The sequence below is a fragment of the Leiobunum rupestre genome, chromosome 10 (assembly GCF_980474605.1).
Source record: "Leiobunum rupestre chromosome 10, qqLeiRupe1.1.hap1, whole genome shotgun sequence".
In the NCBI taxonomy this organism is placed as follows: Eukaryota; Metazoa; Arthropoda; class Arachnida; order Opiliones; family Sclerosomatidae; genus Leiobunum; species Leiobunum rupestre.
The window spans coordinates 46,644,845-46,663,918 of record NC_143393.1 but is presented as its reverse complement, the minus strand read 5'-3'; the positions used below and the strand labels follow the sequence as shown (position 1 = coordinate 46,663,918).

At 36.1% G+C, this 19,074-nt stretch overlaps 1 protein-coding gene across 6 annotated transcripts in view; it reads right to left on the bottom strand.

The window, feature by feature from the left end:
- Positions 1-2,818: 2,818 nt before the first annotated feature.
- Liprin-gamma (liprin protein kazrin) overlaps positions 2,819-19,074 on the bottom strand; it is a 114,518-nt gene continuing 98,262 nt past the window's right edge. For 2 of the 6 annotated variants that reach the window (XM_090161561.1, XM_090161559.1), the window contains 4 exons: positions 17,015-17,249; positions 14,393-14,827; positions 11,875-11,898; positions 2,819-4,984 (listed from right to left, as the gene is read on the bottom strand). In XM_090161561.1, coding sequence (XP_090017687.1) covers positions 4,712-4,984; positions 11,875-11,898; positions 14,393-14,827; positions 17,015-17,249 — 967 coding nt within the window. In that variant the 3' untranslated portion in view covers positions 2,819-4,711. Of the gene's footprint in view, positions 4,985-8,463; positions 8,523-11,874; positions 11,946-14,392; positions 14,828-17,014; positions 17,250-19,074 lie in introns of those variants that run through there. The other 4 variants (XM_090161562.1, XM_090161564.1, XM_090161563.1 and 1 more) reach the window with 4 other exon arrangements.

Below are 19,074 nucleotides of genomic sequence, written 5' to 3'. Positions count from 1 at the left end.
TGGGTAAGAGGTCCAGGAAGCAGCACTGATATCATGTAGGTCCCAAGTACGTCCGAAAACAAGGCTCGCCTATTACAAAGCTAAGGAAAACCCGATAAAGGAGGCGTGTTATACGGGGTCTTGGGGCAACGGCTTACTCTTGCAAGCTCGAACGGGTGCCCTACTAACTAGAGCCGCGTTCACACATACCCTCTGCAACGTTTGTATCCCGTCGTGTGAACAGTGACCGTTGCGCGTCCCAGCGTTTCAGATCGCTTAGGCCATTTTGGCGGTGATTCGTGACGTCATCGAGTCGGTTTTTACCAACCATGAGCCTTTTTTTTTTGTTTACAAAAATCGTCAATCGTGGAATTTTTCGCGCCTAATAAAATTTGTATGCCTTTTTTAGAAGAAAATATCTCGCAACGTTTTGTCTATTTGTTTTAAAAATGCAACAAATATCTTCTGGGTGCATTAGTTTTTAAATAGGATGTTTTGAAACGTCACTCAAATGCGTGAGCGGATGAACTTCTAATTATATTTCAATACTACGAATGCCCAATTTTCTTCAAAATTCACTGGAAATCGAACGTGTGAAAAAAACAGATTTCCAAACTCTAAGAACCGCAGCGAGATCGAAACGAGGCAAAACGTTTCCGAGGGTACATGTGAACGTGGCTTAAGGAACGTAAAGTGGAATTATTGGGCCACGTGAATGAGGATGTTTACCATGTTCTCCTAGAACGAACAGAAACGGAAACTGACCAAGCGTGTAATAGCTGGCGAGCAGAACATTTTGGGTGCCCCGTGGAAAATATTCTTGGTCTTGCAAGTAAGAATTGGGACTTTGTGATCCAAAAGGTGTTGGAGACTTGGCAGAAGAAGAAAAAGTCACTTAATTTACTCCCCTAATATTTCCGTGTTTCAGGTCTACGTAGTGCTTCACCCTAACATTACATTGTATATTACATTATACTACATTGCGTTTTTGTTTTCCTGTTTATTTTTTTATTACTATTGTATTATTGTATAATTAATGCCGAGCAAATAAAAAAACCTTTAAACTATAATTTTATAGAAAATACGGGACCCGGCGTCGGGCTCTAGATACCTGTTAACAGAAATATTACACCCAGTGTAAGTCAGCTTTTCTTACCCGAATTTAAATAATGAGCTTATTTGCCTAAGATTAAAGTGTAGTGTCTTAAAACGTATCCAGGCATGGAGGGGGTAGTCACTTTGGAAACAATTGTACACCAGATTGCTGATTTCCAAATGTTTCTGAAGTTTCTTGAATATTTCCGATATTTCTTAAATGTGTCCGATATTTCTTGAATATTTCCGATGTTTCTTGAATATTTCCGATATTTCTTGAATAATTTCTTAAATGTGTCCGATGTTTCTTGAATATTTCCGATATTTCTTGAATATTTCCGATATTTCTTAAATGTGTCCGATATTTCTTGAATATTTCCGATGTTTCTTGAATATTTCCGATGTTTCTTGAATATTTCCGATGTTTCTTGAAAATTTCCGATATTTCTTAAATGTGTCCGATGTTTCTTAAATATTTGCGATATTTCTTTAATATTTCCGATATTTCTTTAATATTTCTTAATGTGTCCGATGTTTCTTGAATATTTACGATATTTCCGATATTTCTTGAATATTTCCGATATTTCTTAAATGTGTCCGATGTTTCTTAAATGTGTCCGATGTTTCTTAAATGTGTCCGATGTTTCTTGAATATTTACGATATTTCCGATATTTCTTGAATATTTCCGATATTTCTTAAATGTGTCCGATGTTTCTTAAATGTGTCCGATGTTTCTTAAATGTGTCCGATGTTTCTTGAATATTTCCGATATTTCTTGAATATTTCCGATATTTCTTAAATGTCTCCGATGTTTCTTGAATATTTCCGATATTTCTTAAATGTGTCCGATGTTTCTTGCAAATTTCCGATATTTCTTAAATGTGTCCGATGTTTCTTAAATATTTGCGATACTTCTTGAATATTTCCGATATTTCTTTAATATTTCTTAATGTGTCCGATGTTTCTTGAATATTTCCGATATTTCTTAAATGTGTCCGATGTTTCTTGAATATTTCCGATATTTCTTAAATGTGTCCGATGTTTCTTGAATATTTCCGATATTTCTTGAATATTTCCGATATTTCTTGAATATTTCCGATATTTCTTGAATATTTCCGATATTTCTTAAATGTGTCCGATGTTTCTTGAATATTTCCGTTATTCTTAAATGTGTCCGATGTTTCTTAAATGTGTCCGATATTTCTTAAATGTGTCCGATGTTTCTTGAATATTTCCGATATTTCTTAAATGTCTGAAATATTTCGGATATTTGTTAAATATGTCTGAAATATTTCCGATATTGCTTAATGTTTCCGATAATTATTAAATATTTCCAGATTTCCAGTAATATCGAAAAAATTTCCGTTTATTTCTCTTATTTAAAATATTTAGCCTGTATTTTCCATATTTATCCTGAATTTCCAATATTACCAGATTTCCAGAAATATCGAAAATATTTCCGTTTATTTATCTAGATTTCCAATATTTACCCTGTATTTTCCATATTTATCCTGAATTTCCCATATTTCCTGTGGATTTCTAGATTTCCGGAAATACTTTTTTCGATTTCTCACTATTTGTCCACCGGATTACTTAAGCGACTCCCCCCCCCGTTAGGAACATCCACTTTTTAACATGGACCTTTAATCCTAGTTAATTTAATTAGTTGGGAAAAATAAATACATTATTGGTGAATCTCGTTATAAAATAATTATAGTAAAAGATGAATAAATAATCCAGAACTTAATTCAACTATACTTTATTTTTATAGCACTTTGTAAACCTAATTTTATTTGTATTATTATTATAAGAGCTAAGAAAGGTCAGCTATTTTTTTAAAACATCATTCTGATAACGATTAAGTTTTTTTGTTTAAACATTCAAAATAAATTTCCCATAGAAACAACTTTTCTTACAACAATAGTAAGGCTTAGTTTAAAAACAAGATGAGTTTTTTTTCCTTACAAACAACGCAGCACTTCAAAAATTGACAAGCATAACTCTTTCGTTTCTTTGTGGTTTTTTTGGCAGAGTATTTGTTTTTTTAATTAATACCATACATGGAGTTTAGCACTTTTTTATACAGTATCACAGACCTTTCATATTTTAGGGGGCTAATACTTTTTTCATTGGTTAAATTAAATCACAAAACAATTTAAAAAAAACAGTTTTATTATTTAACTGCTGACTAAATTTCCTAGTAAAATAAAATCTATTCAATTTGTTAACACCAAAGTATGCAAGATCAAGAACGTATTTATGTTACTAAGAACGTTGTTGGCGCCATCTTCGTACTTTTCAGAATTTATTTGCTATGTAACGCCATCTGCAGGTGCAGTTATTTTTTATACTTCCTAAATGTATTATATTTATTATAAAAATGTGTTTTAATTAAATTTTTATACAAAAAATATTTTTCAAAGGCATTTAACTAAAAATTTGGATTACGTAACTATTGAAAGCTTTCGAAAAATATTTGGTGTGTTCAAAGCAATTATATATTTTATAATCAATACAAGTTTAAATAATGTTTTAAAATGATTGAACAAGGGTCACTCAATAATAAATTTACCTCAGTTTGCAACGAACAGATGGCACTAAATGCGGATTCGGGGTGTGGACCATCTGAATAGTATAAAAGATTGGCAGTAACTTATGCTTCCGTTCACCGTTCTTGAATACCTGAATACGTTTTTGGTAAGATCAAGTACCAGGCCAAATTCACCGATAATAAGTTATATTTATAATGATATCTTTAGCTCAAAACTCTATATTGTACAGTCGTATTCCCACCGACTACAGCTATCTTTAACCTTCATTGTTAGCCCCATAGCCTAACTAAAAATGAAAACAAAATTTTGCCGTTTACACAAGACATTTCAGTCAGATTTATAAAGCTTAAGAGAAACAATTTAAAATACAAGCCATAAGACCTTAATTATCAAAATATAAAGAGTAATATTTAATTTCTAAGCTGTAAAGACAAGCTAAGATTTCCATCGCTAGTAGCGCTAAGCAGACGACTCATTGTCCTAACCCGTCGTCTGCTAGTGAACGAATAGCGTCGAACTAAATAACAATAAAATTTTGCAGAAATAAAAGATATTTAAAGCTGGTAAATATTATACTTAAATTCTAAGAGAAAAAGCAACACTTTAAAAGTTTTTTGCACCATAGTTACGTATCCATCAAGGGTAAACGATACAAGATTAAATCAAGGGTTTAAAAAAAATACTCACACTGGTAAGCGTCATCATTATATTCCATTAATTGTACTTTTATGTAATTGGAAAATTTTCCAATATTTCTTCCAGAGCTAGATTTTCATAATTTCATTAGAAAGCTGAAATTTGCGATTTAAATTATTGGGTTGATAATTCGCTTTTAGTTATAATCTAATGGTTAAATCTAGCAAAGGAAGACGCTTAGAATAGGTTTTTGTCAATTCCCATCCAATTACTTTTTCTACCTCATGAACAGCGAAATTTACACAATGTAATAAAATCTGTACAAATTAGCACATTTCGGGAGCTTCGTATTAAAATTAAGTTCAGCACCGCTCTGGAATTTCGTTGATAAATAATATGACGCCAGATGGAGACAGTTCCGTTAAATGATGATTTTTTAGTGATCTCGTTAGACTGGCGTGACCGTCATAGTTTCAATGTAAGTGCCAGAGTAATTGGGGCTTTGCGAACCCAATTTCACTCTGCTGGCGCTCAAAGAACGTCTTTGGGCGAAGGTACTACGAGTTCGGCTAGTTCCGGTTGAAATGTCGTCGACGGTTAGTGCGGGTTTCTTGGTGAGTTCCGGAGTTGATTGGTGGCGCTGTTGGCTTTCACTGAACGACTCGTTTTGGGGGCAAAGTTCGTCTTCTAGTTTCAGGCCCAAAGCGCGAGTTAAAGAGCCCTTGCAAATCACAAAAAGGATTTTCAAAATTAGGACTTGCTTGCTTGAAAATCAAAAAATATTGTTTAGTGATAAATAAACATTTAATCAGGTTTAACAGAAGCTAGGGCAGGGTTCGTACAAAATTTCCGGAATTAAATTGACCAAATTGCCAAATTTTCCCTTTGACCATTTTGACAGAATAAATTTATGGTTTGAGGTAAAAATCTTGAAAAATATATTCTTTCAAAAATTAATTTGCCCAATTTTTTTGGGTTCATTATAAAATTCCTTGACTTTTCCCTGACTTTTTGGAAACATTTTAAAATTCTGACTTTTCCCTGACTTTTTGGAAACATTTTAAAATTCTGACTTTTCCCTGACTTTTTGGAAACATTTTAAAATTCTGACTTTCCCAGACCTTTTCGAAACATTTTAAATTTCCCTGACCTTTTCGTAACATTTTAAATTTCCCTGACCTTTTCGAAACATTTTAAATTTCCCTGACCTTTTCGAAACATTTTAAATTTCCCTGACCTTTTCGAAACATTTTAAATTTCCCTGACCTTTTCGAAACATTTTAAATTTCCCTGACCTTTTCGAAACATTTTAAATTTCCCTGACCTTTTCGAAACATTTTAAATTTCCCTGACCTTTTCGAAACATTTTAAATTTCCCTGACCTTTTCCAGGTCTTCCAAGTAGTGTACGAACCCTGTAGGAATTATTGGAGCTGATGAAGTTCAAAATAAGCCGTAGAGCGGATAAACAGACTATTCTCAGTCAGAATCGTTTGAAAAAATTGGGTTAAATTTGCGGTAACTCCTTTTTCAGCACGCGATTCAGGCTTTACAAAACACGTGATTCAGTAGCGCCGCCCTTTAAAATTCAAACGATTCTGCGGCCCTTTAAAGCGAAGCCCTTAGAGGTTCGATTTTAAATGCTTTTATGCATACTATATAGGGATGCACCGATATATCGGTAACCGATATATCGGCTAATTTTTCAAATATCGGTATCGGCCAATATCGGCTTAAGCGAGGCCGATATTAGCCGATACTTCTGGTATTAGAAAAATATTTTCAGGAAAAACTTTAAAAAAAGGCGATACTCAACTAACTAATTAATGGAAAACATTTATTGCCACAACCTTACATTTCCTTTTAAAAAGGCCAGTTGATCGCTGTTGTAGGAAATTATTCGCGTCCAAAACGGTCAGGAATCATAAGTGGTTTTTCGACTCCAAAAGCCATAGATCATATCATTTTTTAACAGGTGGTTACGAGAGTAAACAAAAAAGCATAATATTGTGATAGGTAACTTTGTTAATATCGGCCGATATATCGGCTATCCTAGGCCGATAAAATCGGCCGATATTATCGGCCACGATTAGCCGATATATCGGCCGGCCGATATATCGGCTGTACCCATATCGGTGCATCACTAATACTAGATGGCGTAAATTTACATTCAACGATTAAGCACAAAATAACCTACGCTTTTTTGTAAAAACTATTAGAAAATTCAGGAAAAATTAATATATATTTAGCAAATTTTTGATTCTTTTAAATTTCTACGTTTCAGTCGTGCGGTTTCCAAACTGCTGGCGCCATCTGTTAAGACTTCTGGATATTTAAAAATAGGCCAATAATGGCGTTACCCCCGGTTAGACAACTATTTTTAATAACCCACAAAAATATTCAATAAATTACTTCCTGATTTGTGGACCAATTAAGAAATTGCTTACAGGGAAAGAAACATTTAAAGCGAACCATTAAAGGTTCGATTTTAGGGTTTTTATTTATACTAGGTGGCGCTAGCTTACACTTTGTGGTAGGAAGGGAAATTACTTACCAAAATTATTTAAATAAACAAATTTTTTAAGTAAACAATATAAAATAAAGTTCAACTCAGGAAAATGATTAGCACAACACCCCACACAAGGAGAACGCAACCCGTCAAAAGTCGTGGATTTTCGTGTGTACATTTTTCATTGGCTAGACGCTTTAGCGCCTGCTGCCGTCGGAAGGGGAAAATTGTCTTCCCCCCGCCCGTAAAACGTTCAGCGTCAAGGCTCGTGACTCTCGTCCAATGAAATTCGTACACAACCCTTCGTTAGCGTGTTTAAAGGCTAGCTGCATTCTCCTTGTGTTTGTTGCTCCTAGGTTGAAGTTAGAAAATAAACTTGAAATGTAGGAGTGATTATTTGATACTATTTAAAATAGATTTGTTAGAAACCAACTCAAACAAAACATACAATTACAATTCAGCATAACTAACTTATTACACGTTCAATTCCCGCAACGCTATTTTTATAACGTTAGTATTATTTCGTCAAAAGAAATATAATTAAAATAAGTATGACAAAAAGAAAAATTATCATAACCGAACTGATTTTAAGCAGTATTTGCGCAATCAAGGCTTAGTTCTCAGCACAGAGCCCCCTAGTGTCTAAATATGCCCAACGCAAAATATACTAGTGCTAGGGTAAGTCTAAGTACGAGTTGGTAAAAGAGGTTCGGTAAAAAAATTTGCTTAAAAAAAGTGTCATACTTATCGTTATTATGATACTTATGAACAAGTAGATGATATTTATTAAGTTACTCATGATTTCACGTAAATACGAGAAAAATAGAAATAAAAAACCAAAACACCTCAAAGCGTAAATAAGAAAAGTTAATTAGTTAAAACAGAAATTAGGGTTAAAAATCGCACCGTAGTTCAGTAATAGAAAAATTTGTTAGTAATATCCGAAGCATATAGTATATCTCTTTGGAGAAAAGTATCCACCTTTCTATCCTGATTTTGTTTTTCGAGGAAGAACTTACGCCTTAGACAGCAGTATCCTGTTAATGTTATTCGCTTGAAACGAGTGCCTCCGCAGGGTTGCCACAATATTTTAAAATCCCAAATCCCTGCGATTCCCCTAACCCCATCCCTTCTAAAGGTGAAAATTGGACAATTTTTAACTGTACATTTTACTTTTATCAGAATTTAAATTTGCTATGCTTTAGTCACAGAACTAAGAAAAATTACCTTAAAAATATTTCCAAGTTAAAATTGAATTACCCCGACTTATTTACAAATGATCAAAACTCCCCGACTTTCCCTTGACTTATTTACAAAGGATCAAAACTCCCCGACTTTCAGTTGACTTTTCCCAATTGATAAAAACTCCCCGACTTTCAGTTGACTTTTCCCAATTGATAAAAATTCCCCGACTTTTCCCAATTGATAAAAACTCCCCAACTTTTCACAAATGGTTAAAAATTCCCCGACTTTTCCCAATTGATAAAAACTCCCCGAATTTTCCCAAATGGTTAAAAATTCCCCGACTTTTCCCAAATTATTAAAATTCCACGACCTGTGGTCACCCTGAGGAAAATATTTAACAATTTTAGTAATACAGTCGGTAAATTTTGAGGCACACGCTTAATTTTAATGTACTAGATGGATACTTCTCTGGTAAGAGAGATATTATTTACTCCTGGTAATAGTTACCATGCTTTTTTGCAAGATGCCCAGGTTCGAAAGTTAGAAGCGGTTTAGGAAACGCTCAGCTGTAACAGATAAATTTAGTTGAAATCAAATAACATCACACTGAGCGAATATTTTACGATACTCAAAAAGTCAAAAGGCTTCGTGCGTTGTTTGGAAAGCGACATCTTGGTTTTAAAACTTGAACTAGTGTCTCTTCGAATTTTCATTATTTCGTTTATTAGAAATAAATCTACAGAAATTTGTGGAAACTCTACCGTAAATACTATTTAACATAGAAGCCATTATAGGTTTGAATTTAATACTTTTACTTAACGTAGATGGCGCTAATTTTAACCTTTGCCGGATAATTTATTGATTAAAATAATGATAGTTATTTTTCTGAAATGTTAGAATTTTCAGTCGAAAAAGAAACTTTTTTTGCGGTTTTTTGGACAATTTAAGAGTTTAGACAGTGGCGCCATCTGTTATTTAACAATCGACCTCTAATGGCTTTACCCCTTTGTAATTATCTTCTCCCTCGTTGCGTATCGATTTGGGTCATATTCTATTAGTATCAAATTTCACGGGAAGAACAATATAATACTAATCAGCTAAGCTAATACCCTTGGCACCACCATAAGCCTAAGCCAATTAGCGACTTGTAAAGCCAACTACCGGTGGCCGGGTTAGAATACCCTTAATGCCACGCGAGTCAACAGCTCCCTACACTTACTATTACCAAAAGTAAATAATGAAATAAAGTCTAATAGTGCCTTCAGATTTTACCTTCCACCATGCTTGACATCCTTTTTAAAGAGCTATCGATCACGTGTTTTTTTCCACCAATAGAAAAGCACTTTATTCCACATATTTTCCCGCGAAAAAGTTTGGGATACATTGTTTCGGTCCTCGCTTTCGACGTCTCGAATGATCGAATCGTCCGCTTCTGTTTCAGAAACGCTAGCCTAGTATTTTACTTCGCGCTCGGTTTTGTTTGGACCTCGTTTAAAGATTTTAATTAAGTGATTAATTTAATACAGTGAAAAAAATGCCACGTAAGCAACCTTTGCATGTGTATCTAATTTAAAAAGTCGTATTATTGTTTTTAAAATGTCGAATTTTAGTTTCAGTCATATATCTACTTTATATACTTTATTTTGGAAAATAAATTATCAAAGTTAAATACCCGCGTATTTTAAAGCGAACTATTTTATCGCGGCGGAGTACATCGATACACTTAATGTTCCTGAAAAGTGGCGAGGGGGAAGGCATCACAAAGCCAAGAATTTTTTACCCCTCGAATGAGATGTCGAGGCGATAGTATTAGACTTTATCTCAATATTTACTTCTGCTATTACCGTTAACCTCAGCAATATCTGTGTAATAAACAGTTTCCACCGCCTAGGTTGCTAAAAAATATACAAGGCATTCAATTGTAAATATCTAACATAGCGGACGAAATTTAGTAATTACACTAGCGCCATCTCTAGATTTGTTGCAGAACTGAGCGAATTTTGGTAATTAAAAGTTCGACAATGAACCAGTACATACTGCAGGGTTGCCACAAAATTTCAAGATTAAAATTCCCTGACCATTTTAAGAGATTTTCCCTGAACTTTTAAGGCCAAACTTTTTATTTTATATTTTACTTTTAACCGAAGATAAAAAAATTCAAGAACTTATATTTCAGTAAAAAGGTTATTGGAAAGTTGAAAAAAATAGGCAGAGTTTCAAGGAAATAAATGATAATTACAGAATTTGTCATAGATCAAAAATTGTCAAAATGAAATTGAATTCCGTGATTTTTTACAAATTCTGAAAATCACATGACCTTTCCCTACTTTTTAGGCCCATTTTTAAGTGACCTGACTAGATTATCTTCAAAATATGTCTGTATGAACCCTGTTATAGGACCTCTGGGGGCCCTGTAATATCCAAAAAGTGGAAGAGATTTTTAAAAATTAACACTTGCAATAACTTGCTGGTGATATAGAATGGCGTACGAGGTTTGAGCGCGAAACCAAGTCAATAAAGGTCGCTTGTTGCATTTTTCGTCGCCGCGTGTCTCTACTGTCGGCTGAAATTCAAACTACGCACGGGGCCTTAGAGCGAATGTCACAAACATTTCCTAAGCTATAAATACCATGGCAATTATTTAAACTAGTAACTTAAATACTGGAATACTTTGTTACTTAGTATTAAAAATGTTGATAAATATGAAAAAATATTTCGTCATATCATAAGTAAAATAAACCTTAAGTGTGACACTTCTTATACTACCAAACGCTTCGAATTTAACGAGTTTGAAATATTTCCGAAAGTCTTTGAAACTGCATAAGAAATGTTTTACAGAGCAACCAACGCTAACTCAAAATTGAAAATTCTTTCCAAGTAAAAGTAACGCTTACTTTGACGAAATAATGACAGGGTTGCTACAGTTTTTTCACAATCAAATTCCCTGACTTTTCCAGGTTTTCCCTGACTTATTATGTGCCAAGATTTTGTATTTTTTAAACTATAATTTAGTAAAAGTTTCCTATTTGCACCGAAATTAAATTTCCTGGCATTTCCCTGATTTTTAGGCTAATTTTTAAAATTCCGACTTTTCCCTGATTTTTATACCCATATTAAAATTCCCGGGATTTTTCAGGAATTCCAGGTTTCCCAGGAACCGTGGCAACCCTGAATGATGAATTAAATAATAATCATCAGCTAGGCTAATGCCCAAGGCACCTTCTTAGGCCTAATTCATCAAGCGACTTTTAAGCTATTAATTCGGGTGGCCGGGTTACAATGCGTAGGAGGGTGGTGGCAAGCCCTTCAAGCCACGCGAGCCAACAGCTCCCTACACTAACTATTATCGTTAACATCAAGTTTTTAGCGAATATAAACATTAAACTATAACAGGGTTCGTACAAAATTTCCGGAATTAAATTCCCTGATATTTCCAGGTTTTCCCTGACCATTTTTGTAGAATAAATTAATGTTTTGAGGTAAAATCTTATATATATATATATATATATATCTTTCAAAAATGTAGTTGCCGGATTTTTTTGTGGTCATTTTAAAATTCCTTGACTATTCCCTGACCATGTGGAATCATTTTTAAATTCCCTGATTTTTCCCTAACCTTTTGGAAACATTTTCATATTCCCCGACTTTTCCAGGTATTCCAGGTCGTGTACGAACCCTGTATAAGGTTCATTGTTTAATGACACCACGACAGATACCGTTCAGTGTCACACTAAAGACTAACATTACGTTACTCACGATACTATTACTGATCAACATTTTTAATTTATAAAATCTGCTCTTTTCAATGACACAAAACAGATTACAACCAAGACTTGTTACTATGTTATCTAGAGCGAAACGTGTGGAAATAAGACAGCCACAATGGGTTTGATTTTCGTACACACATCTGTCTCTTACCTGTGAACTTTTCCAAGCAGCAAACTACAGAAACACTTTAATTAAATGTATGTTTTGTGCAAAAAGCCCCACTGGTGTGAAAAGAGCAATAGAAACTAAAGATATAATAGGCGTTTGTATCAATAGGCGCTTCCATAAAACATCTTCAAGGAAATCGCCAAGAAGTAATATTTCAGAGAGCCAGGACCTGCAAGTTACTGTTTATATAGTGCTTTATGAAATAATGGAAGATTTAACAAAAAAAATAGAATGCCGTGTTTTTGCTTAGACAAAGCAAATGTCGGCTCTATCATTGCCACCTGTATTATGAAAAGGCCCCTGTTATTAGAGATGGCCATGAATCTATCCGAATCTTCGAAAAAAAATTACTTTCGTGGAGAGCGTGGAACCATCTATTAATGGGAACGGAAGCTAAAATTCCAAATAGCGAAACAACAATAACCGAACAGGTGAAAAATTTCCATTATTTTAACAAGCACTATATTAACATTGACTTGCAGGTCGTGGCTCTCGGAAATATTACTTCTTGGCAATTTCCTTGAAGATGATTTATTGAAGCGCCCATTATATCAACAAGAGGGATTGAACTGACACAGCACGACTGATCGACTTTGGAAAAACACTCATTCTAAGTGCTACGAAAATAGTGCGAAACTATCGGCTAATTTATGAAATACCGGGTTGATTTAACTCTTTTAGAGGGCAGGATTGGAACCAACTCTAAAAATTGTCTCAGCATGGGAATTCTCCCGAAGAATAAATAAAAACTATTGGTTACACGAAGACCAAATACTGGTGTGCAAAGAGTTATGTGTAATTAGTTTTTAAAGTGTAACACCATCAGTCGATAATTACTAACATAAGTGTGTCAGTTTGCCAAAATAATTTATGATAGCTATGTGTGGAATTACGCTCAAATCCAGCTAGAGTTGTTAATTTTCAGGAAAAATTTCCAGAAATTGTGGAAAATTCGGAAACAGATATTTCTTTTTCATGCTTATTATTCTAGACTAATCTAGAGGTTTAGTTTTACCTTTGGATTCGAAAAATTGACGCGAAAAGGCCGCGGAATTTAAATTTGATAATAATATTAGGCTAATCATGGAATTAAATTTTTTCCGGAAAAATACGGAAAATTTTCGGGAAAAATGGCCTCGGTTATTTTCCGATTGACAACGCTATACCCAGTATAATAAGTGAAAAATTCAAGATCTTTTTACTATATTAACGGAGGTAAACAGCACTTATTAGACTTCGGTCTATTAAGTCTCGCAACTGCCACACTAATATGAAACGTAATTATAAACTTATGTTAACACAATGCTACGGCTTAGGTACCATTACAATTAAATTGTGATCAACGTAATTATTTCTCAATCTATCGATGTTTGTCAATAAGATTAAAAACTTGACGCCTTAGTTTAGCCAATAGTTGCACTAATTAATTAACCTTTCCAGTTTACGTAGAGCCACGTAGCGGTTACCACGATAAACTAAAATTTCAGGATTTTCATCCGCTAAGCAGGCGATAAATCAAGTGCTTCTGCTTCGCAGACGAAAATCCTGCAGTTAATGAACAGCTAACGTTGCACGCTTCATGTCCGTAAAGCCAGGGTCACACTAGAGCTTAAAACACAGTTTAGGTCAGTTTGAATGCCAGTTATGACCGCCGACGATAATTTTGGTTCACACGTAAGAAATCGCTTCACCCCGGTTCGCTTATAGCCAAGGCTTAACGTCATTTCAAATTATGAAAATACAAAAATGTATCCCAAAAAAATTAGTTAATCGTGTTTACTAAACAATCAGTAATATTATTCGACATTTAGAATTTTATTCCCATTATTTTGGAAAATACGAACAATTTTACTTCCCCGCCTTGTCGTTTTGAAAACCATTCTAAGCGAACCGACCATTGAGTTGGGAATAAATAGAGGTACAATTAAATCTGGCTGGCGCGGGACCAATTCCGTTCAATAAGGAAACTTTATCAACTTTATCGTTCTACCGTGGCGGCATCTGTCTCTAGTGGTGGCTACTATATTGCAATTGAATTTTTGAGCGAATCTGATGCGAAATTGAAATGTATGATTTCTCGTAACAAACAAACCTTTGAAGTTGTTTAAAAATAATTTTATTCTGTCAACACGATCCTTTTTAACTCAAGTTACGGCGAGTTAGCTAATAATTATTATTTTTAGCCATATAACTTTACAAAATATAGATGGCGCTACCGCCTAATTATAAAGATGGATTTCGTACAGTCTTATAAGAACAGGTCCCGCGTCACCATGGCAACCGAAATAGTAATTGTAATTCTAGCAGTATTATTCCCAATTCAATGGAACCGACTTGGACGAGTTGCTTCCCGAACCAACACGAAGCGATTTCTCACGCTGGTTTTGAAAAACTAGTTATCTAAAACCAAGCAATTTATGGGGTAAGTGTGAACCTGGCTTCAGTAAACTGAAAAAGTGAATTGTTCCGGTGAACGTAAACCGCGGTAACAAATACTCACTCTCATGCTGGACCTTCTCTTGTTGTCCGTCCTGTCCAGCGTGCCCTTGGACGACGACGAGCGCAAGAAGTTCCTGCCCAGAGAGCCGGAAGAAGAGGAGTGCAGCGAGCCGCTCTTCTTGCCCCCCTTCTTGCTGTTGACCAGAGCTTCGGCTTCCAACGACATTCGGGCCGGCTGGACCAAGTTCTCCAGCTCGGTCGTCAGGTGTCTGCGGATGATGTTCTTGGAGGCCGGGATGCCCAGGGCGGTGGCCATCGTGTCCGCTTGGAAGGACGCCTCCAGCACCACCAGAGCGCCGTGCACGCCGCTGTCCCGCAAGTTGTCGGCGTACTCCACCAGGTCGATGCTCTTGGCCCATTTGATGAACCTCTGGTTGGTCCACACCAGAGGGTCCACGTCCATGCTCTCCGAATGCGAGCGCCGTTGTTGAAGCAGCTTTCGAGAAACGGAACCACACGTTAGAACGGTCATCTTTACATGTACTATCGACACATTTATAATTAGTACGTAACGATTGAAAACTTATATTTTTATATAATTTTATATAATTTTAGATAATTACTTTTACGATTGTGTCACAAGTTTACCATTGTAGGGTTACGATTACCAAATGTTCGTCGTTACGTGTAAGAGTGTCACGTTTACCGTTGTAAGTTTACTATTGTATATCACAAACTTTTCAATACATTTTCAATCGTTAAACGTTAACGATTGTGTCGTTTACCGCTGTAAGTTAACGATTGTGTGTCATAAGGTCGTTAAGTTTATAACGTTTACAATCGACACACGTTAATCGTTAAGTTAACGATTGTGTCGTTTACCGTTGTAAATTTAAGATTGTAAATCATAAGCTTAAAGGTACACTTGTAACCGTTAAACGTTGAAAATCGTCAAAGTTAACGATTGTGAGGTTTACCGTTAAAATTGCGATGTTCATAATATTTAGGCTTTTCTAAGTTTAACATAACGTTTACCTTTAAAGGCTTCGAAATTTAGATTTAAAAATAGCGCCATCTCTTTTAATACCTGTCAACTAAATCCTGGTGGATTTGAATATTTCTAGGCTAAAACTTTCAGCAGTTTTACGAGGGCGACATTTAAACGAACAGACAGTTTTCACAGATCAAATTCTCGAAGCTTGAGTTGCTGTATAAACACAGCAAGCAAATGAAAGGGAGGATAAACACAGCAAGCAAATTAAAGGGAGGATAAACACAGCAAGCAAATTAAAGGGAGGATAAACACAGCAAGCAAATTAAAGGGAGTATAAACACAGCAAGCAAATTAAAGGGAGTATAAAGTATATCATACGACAGTGTGGTTAAAACCGATTTCACGTTTTTGCCGCTATCAGAACAATTGAATCTCTTCCATTTAAAACGTAGAGGAACAATGCTTATACATCTCGTTGTGGGATCAAGGACAGTAGATACAGGGACGAGAAAGCAGGAAAAACAATTTCGATTTTAAACGTCTTCATATTCACGGGGAGTTAGATGTAAACAAACCGCGGCCATTGTTAAGACGTGGTTAACCATGGACAGTGTTATTGTAGTTAGTTTTTACCATTTTGATGTTAAATTAAAAAATAAAACTACGAGCGTAAATAAAAAAATGCCCATTTGTTTTGCACACTTAAGCCTCGTCAAGAACCGCTCAAATTCGGTGACCGCCATTTTTTTTGTTTACAACTAACTCTCCTTGCGTTTAGGTCGTTTTAGGTGATATATTCCAACAGAGGCCGCCAATACACTTTCTCGTCCCTGTATCTACTGTCCTTGGTGGGATAGGAAATTGGAATTATCCATTACTTTCTAGATTGTAGCGCCACGAGTGGGTAAAAATCAAAGTTTGAACTTCCCTGCTAGGTTTAAATTCTCTTTATCTGGGATATTTCTGGGACAGACCCTGGATCACCCCGCCATTATACCAGGTAAGTAATAATAATCAGCTATGCTAATACCCATGGCACCACCTTAAGCCTAAGTAATTAAGCGACTTTTAATGCCATTAATTCATTTGGCCGGGTTACAATGCGTAGGAGGGGGGTGGCAGCTAGGAGTAACAAACACAGGGAGAACGCAGCTAGCCATTAAACACAATAACGCAGTGTTGTGTACAAATTTCATTGGACGAGCCTTTACGCTGAACGTTTTACGGAAAGGGGGAAGATAGTTTCCGAATTTTCCCCTTCCGACGGCAGCAGGCGCTAAAGCGTCTAGCCAATGAAAAATGTACGCAAGAAAATGCACGACTTTTGACGGGTTGCGTTCTTCTAGTGTGGGGTGCTGTGTTTGTTGCTTCTAGCTGGCAACCACTTCTTGCCAAGTGAGCCAACAGCTCCCTACACTAACTATTACCGTTAACCTCAACAATTTTTTTATGGAAGAGGGAAAACCCCTTTAACCAGTGGAGAGATAATTTGCCAACTCCATGCGGGATGTTAAAAGCTGGGATCGAACCCGGCTCATCTTGCTGCGAGGCGAAAGTGCTAACCACTTGGTAAAACTCCTACCATACAGATAGATAGTACAGTTTTTGGCTGAGTGTTAAGTCGGATTTTGAAATGAATTAGCTAGTAGCAATTTTGCAAACAACTTGATAAATGGCTTCGGCGATTACCTGTTTATCAAACTTGACCATCCGAAGTAGTTGAATGGCGTGCATGATGCTAACTTGGTGGAACTTCCTGCTGACGCCCAGGCTCTTCTCTAGGTCCTTCTTGGACAGAGTTTCCAGCACTCGGCCATCCGCGAGTTGACGGCCGAAGTTGTCGGCGTAGCACAGCAGTCCCAGACTAGGCAGCCAATCTTCCACGACCCAGGTGTGCGTCAAGTGGCCAATTTTAGGATACGGGCTTGGCGGAAGAATTAAGGAGACATTCAGAAACGGACAAATCGTTACACCAGAAGTTTATCATTTCTAATAAGTGTTGTCAGTTCCTTATGTTTCATCAGATCCCATTTCTAGATTGACCCAAAGAATATAAAGCCCCAGGAATGGAAGGATTAATATTATTGGCCGCGCGTTTTGTCTGCGCTGGAAACTTCCGGCAAAGCAAATCAGAGTAACCGGAAACGAGAGGCGCAAAAGTTCCACTAGACGAAGCTACACCTTCCATTCCTGGGGCTTTATATTCTTTGATTGACCACCCGTTTTTGTCATAGCTAACTTGTTAAAATGTTCCCGTAAATTCTAAGTCTCTCATATGTTTACAATTTTCTAGTCAGAAAATTAACATCACTATCACAGTAATAATACTAATGTCAGAGTCGTCGTTAAATTAAGTTTAACAAATTAATTTTTTTCGATTAAAAAGTATAAATATTTAAAAACATAACTTAGCACAAAATTTAAAGTACGACTTTGTTTAAAGTTAAACTTTTAAAGATTTATTTAATGCAGCTGGAAGTCGCTTTTCAACGGTAAACTTTGAAGCAATTTTACAACCACGTGACTATTTTTAAAGGTTTCTACCGTTTGATGGCGCACAAATGTTTCCCGAAAGAAATTTGATCCAGTATTCCTTGCAATTTACGCTATCGCCTATTCTAGATACTAGGCCTGGAAATGTAGATCATGGGGTTTTTTAAAATGACATTTTGAAACTGCACCTATTCTCCGTTAGGTGTCTCTCTCTGGCGGTTCTTTAGCGATACCGTGGTTAAAATCTTATCACGCAGTGGCATTTTTGTTGCCACGCGCTTTTTAATTCTTTAATATAAATTAACTCGCGCAATCTTAAATAAAAAATATCACGCGCTTTTATCTTTGACATCTAGGGAATTTTATTAAATCTATGTTTCCACTCAATTTAATTTTATATCTCCAGGCCTAGTATTTAGAAGGCATGCATCAGATTTATAGCCCGGTGTACCGGTAAGATTGAAACTACACCACCGGAGGTCCGTCATCATAATGCCCTACGCCAGCGCCCACAAGCCCGGACAGGTGACAAAACCAGCATGGGTAGCTGAACCCTCTACTGATGGTCGCACCCTCGACGCAAGCCACTCAACCCAGCAGAAGGTGCAGCAATGGGTCGACCAGCCCCCACTTCGCACACAGCAGAGGGAATAAGAGCAGATGCTCTGGCAACTCCGGCCGACACCCTACCTACGACCAGGCGGGGAAGTCAAGGGGCTGTTCACAAATTACGTAACGTGGTAGGGGGGAGGGGGGGTTTGGCAAGCGTTACGAATTGTTACGTGGGGGGAGGGGGAAGGGTTCACTGAAATGTTACGTAACACATCTTATTTTTAATATCGTAAAATAAAATTTTCTCCATTTTCAGAAACAGTCACAATTATTAAAAACATTAGTATTTTCATTGGTTTACTCACGTTTAAAAGAATTTCATACCCATGGGTATAAAGTGTTGCGTAAAAATACAGTTGTAATTTCAAATGATAATTACAAACAATAAAATTTAGTACCTGATCTTATTGTACTTTATTACCAGCATATTAGTTATTACGTACTATAATAATTTAAGGGGGGGGGTTCGATATTTGTTACGTAATTTAAGAAGAGGGGTCTTTCCATTTGTTACTCTTTGTTACGAGGGGGAGGGGGGAGACTAAAAAGTGGTTTTTCTGCGTTACGTAATTTGTTAACAGCCCCAAGGTAGAGAGCCAAGCCCTTTGGATGGAGCGCCTAAAGGGGAACGGCGGGCACCGGAT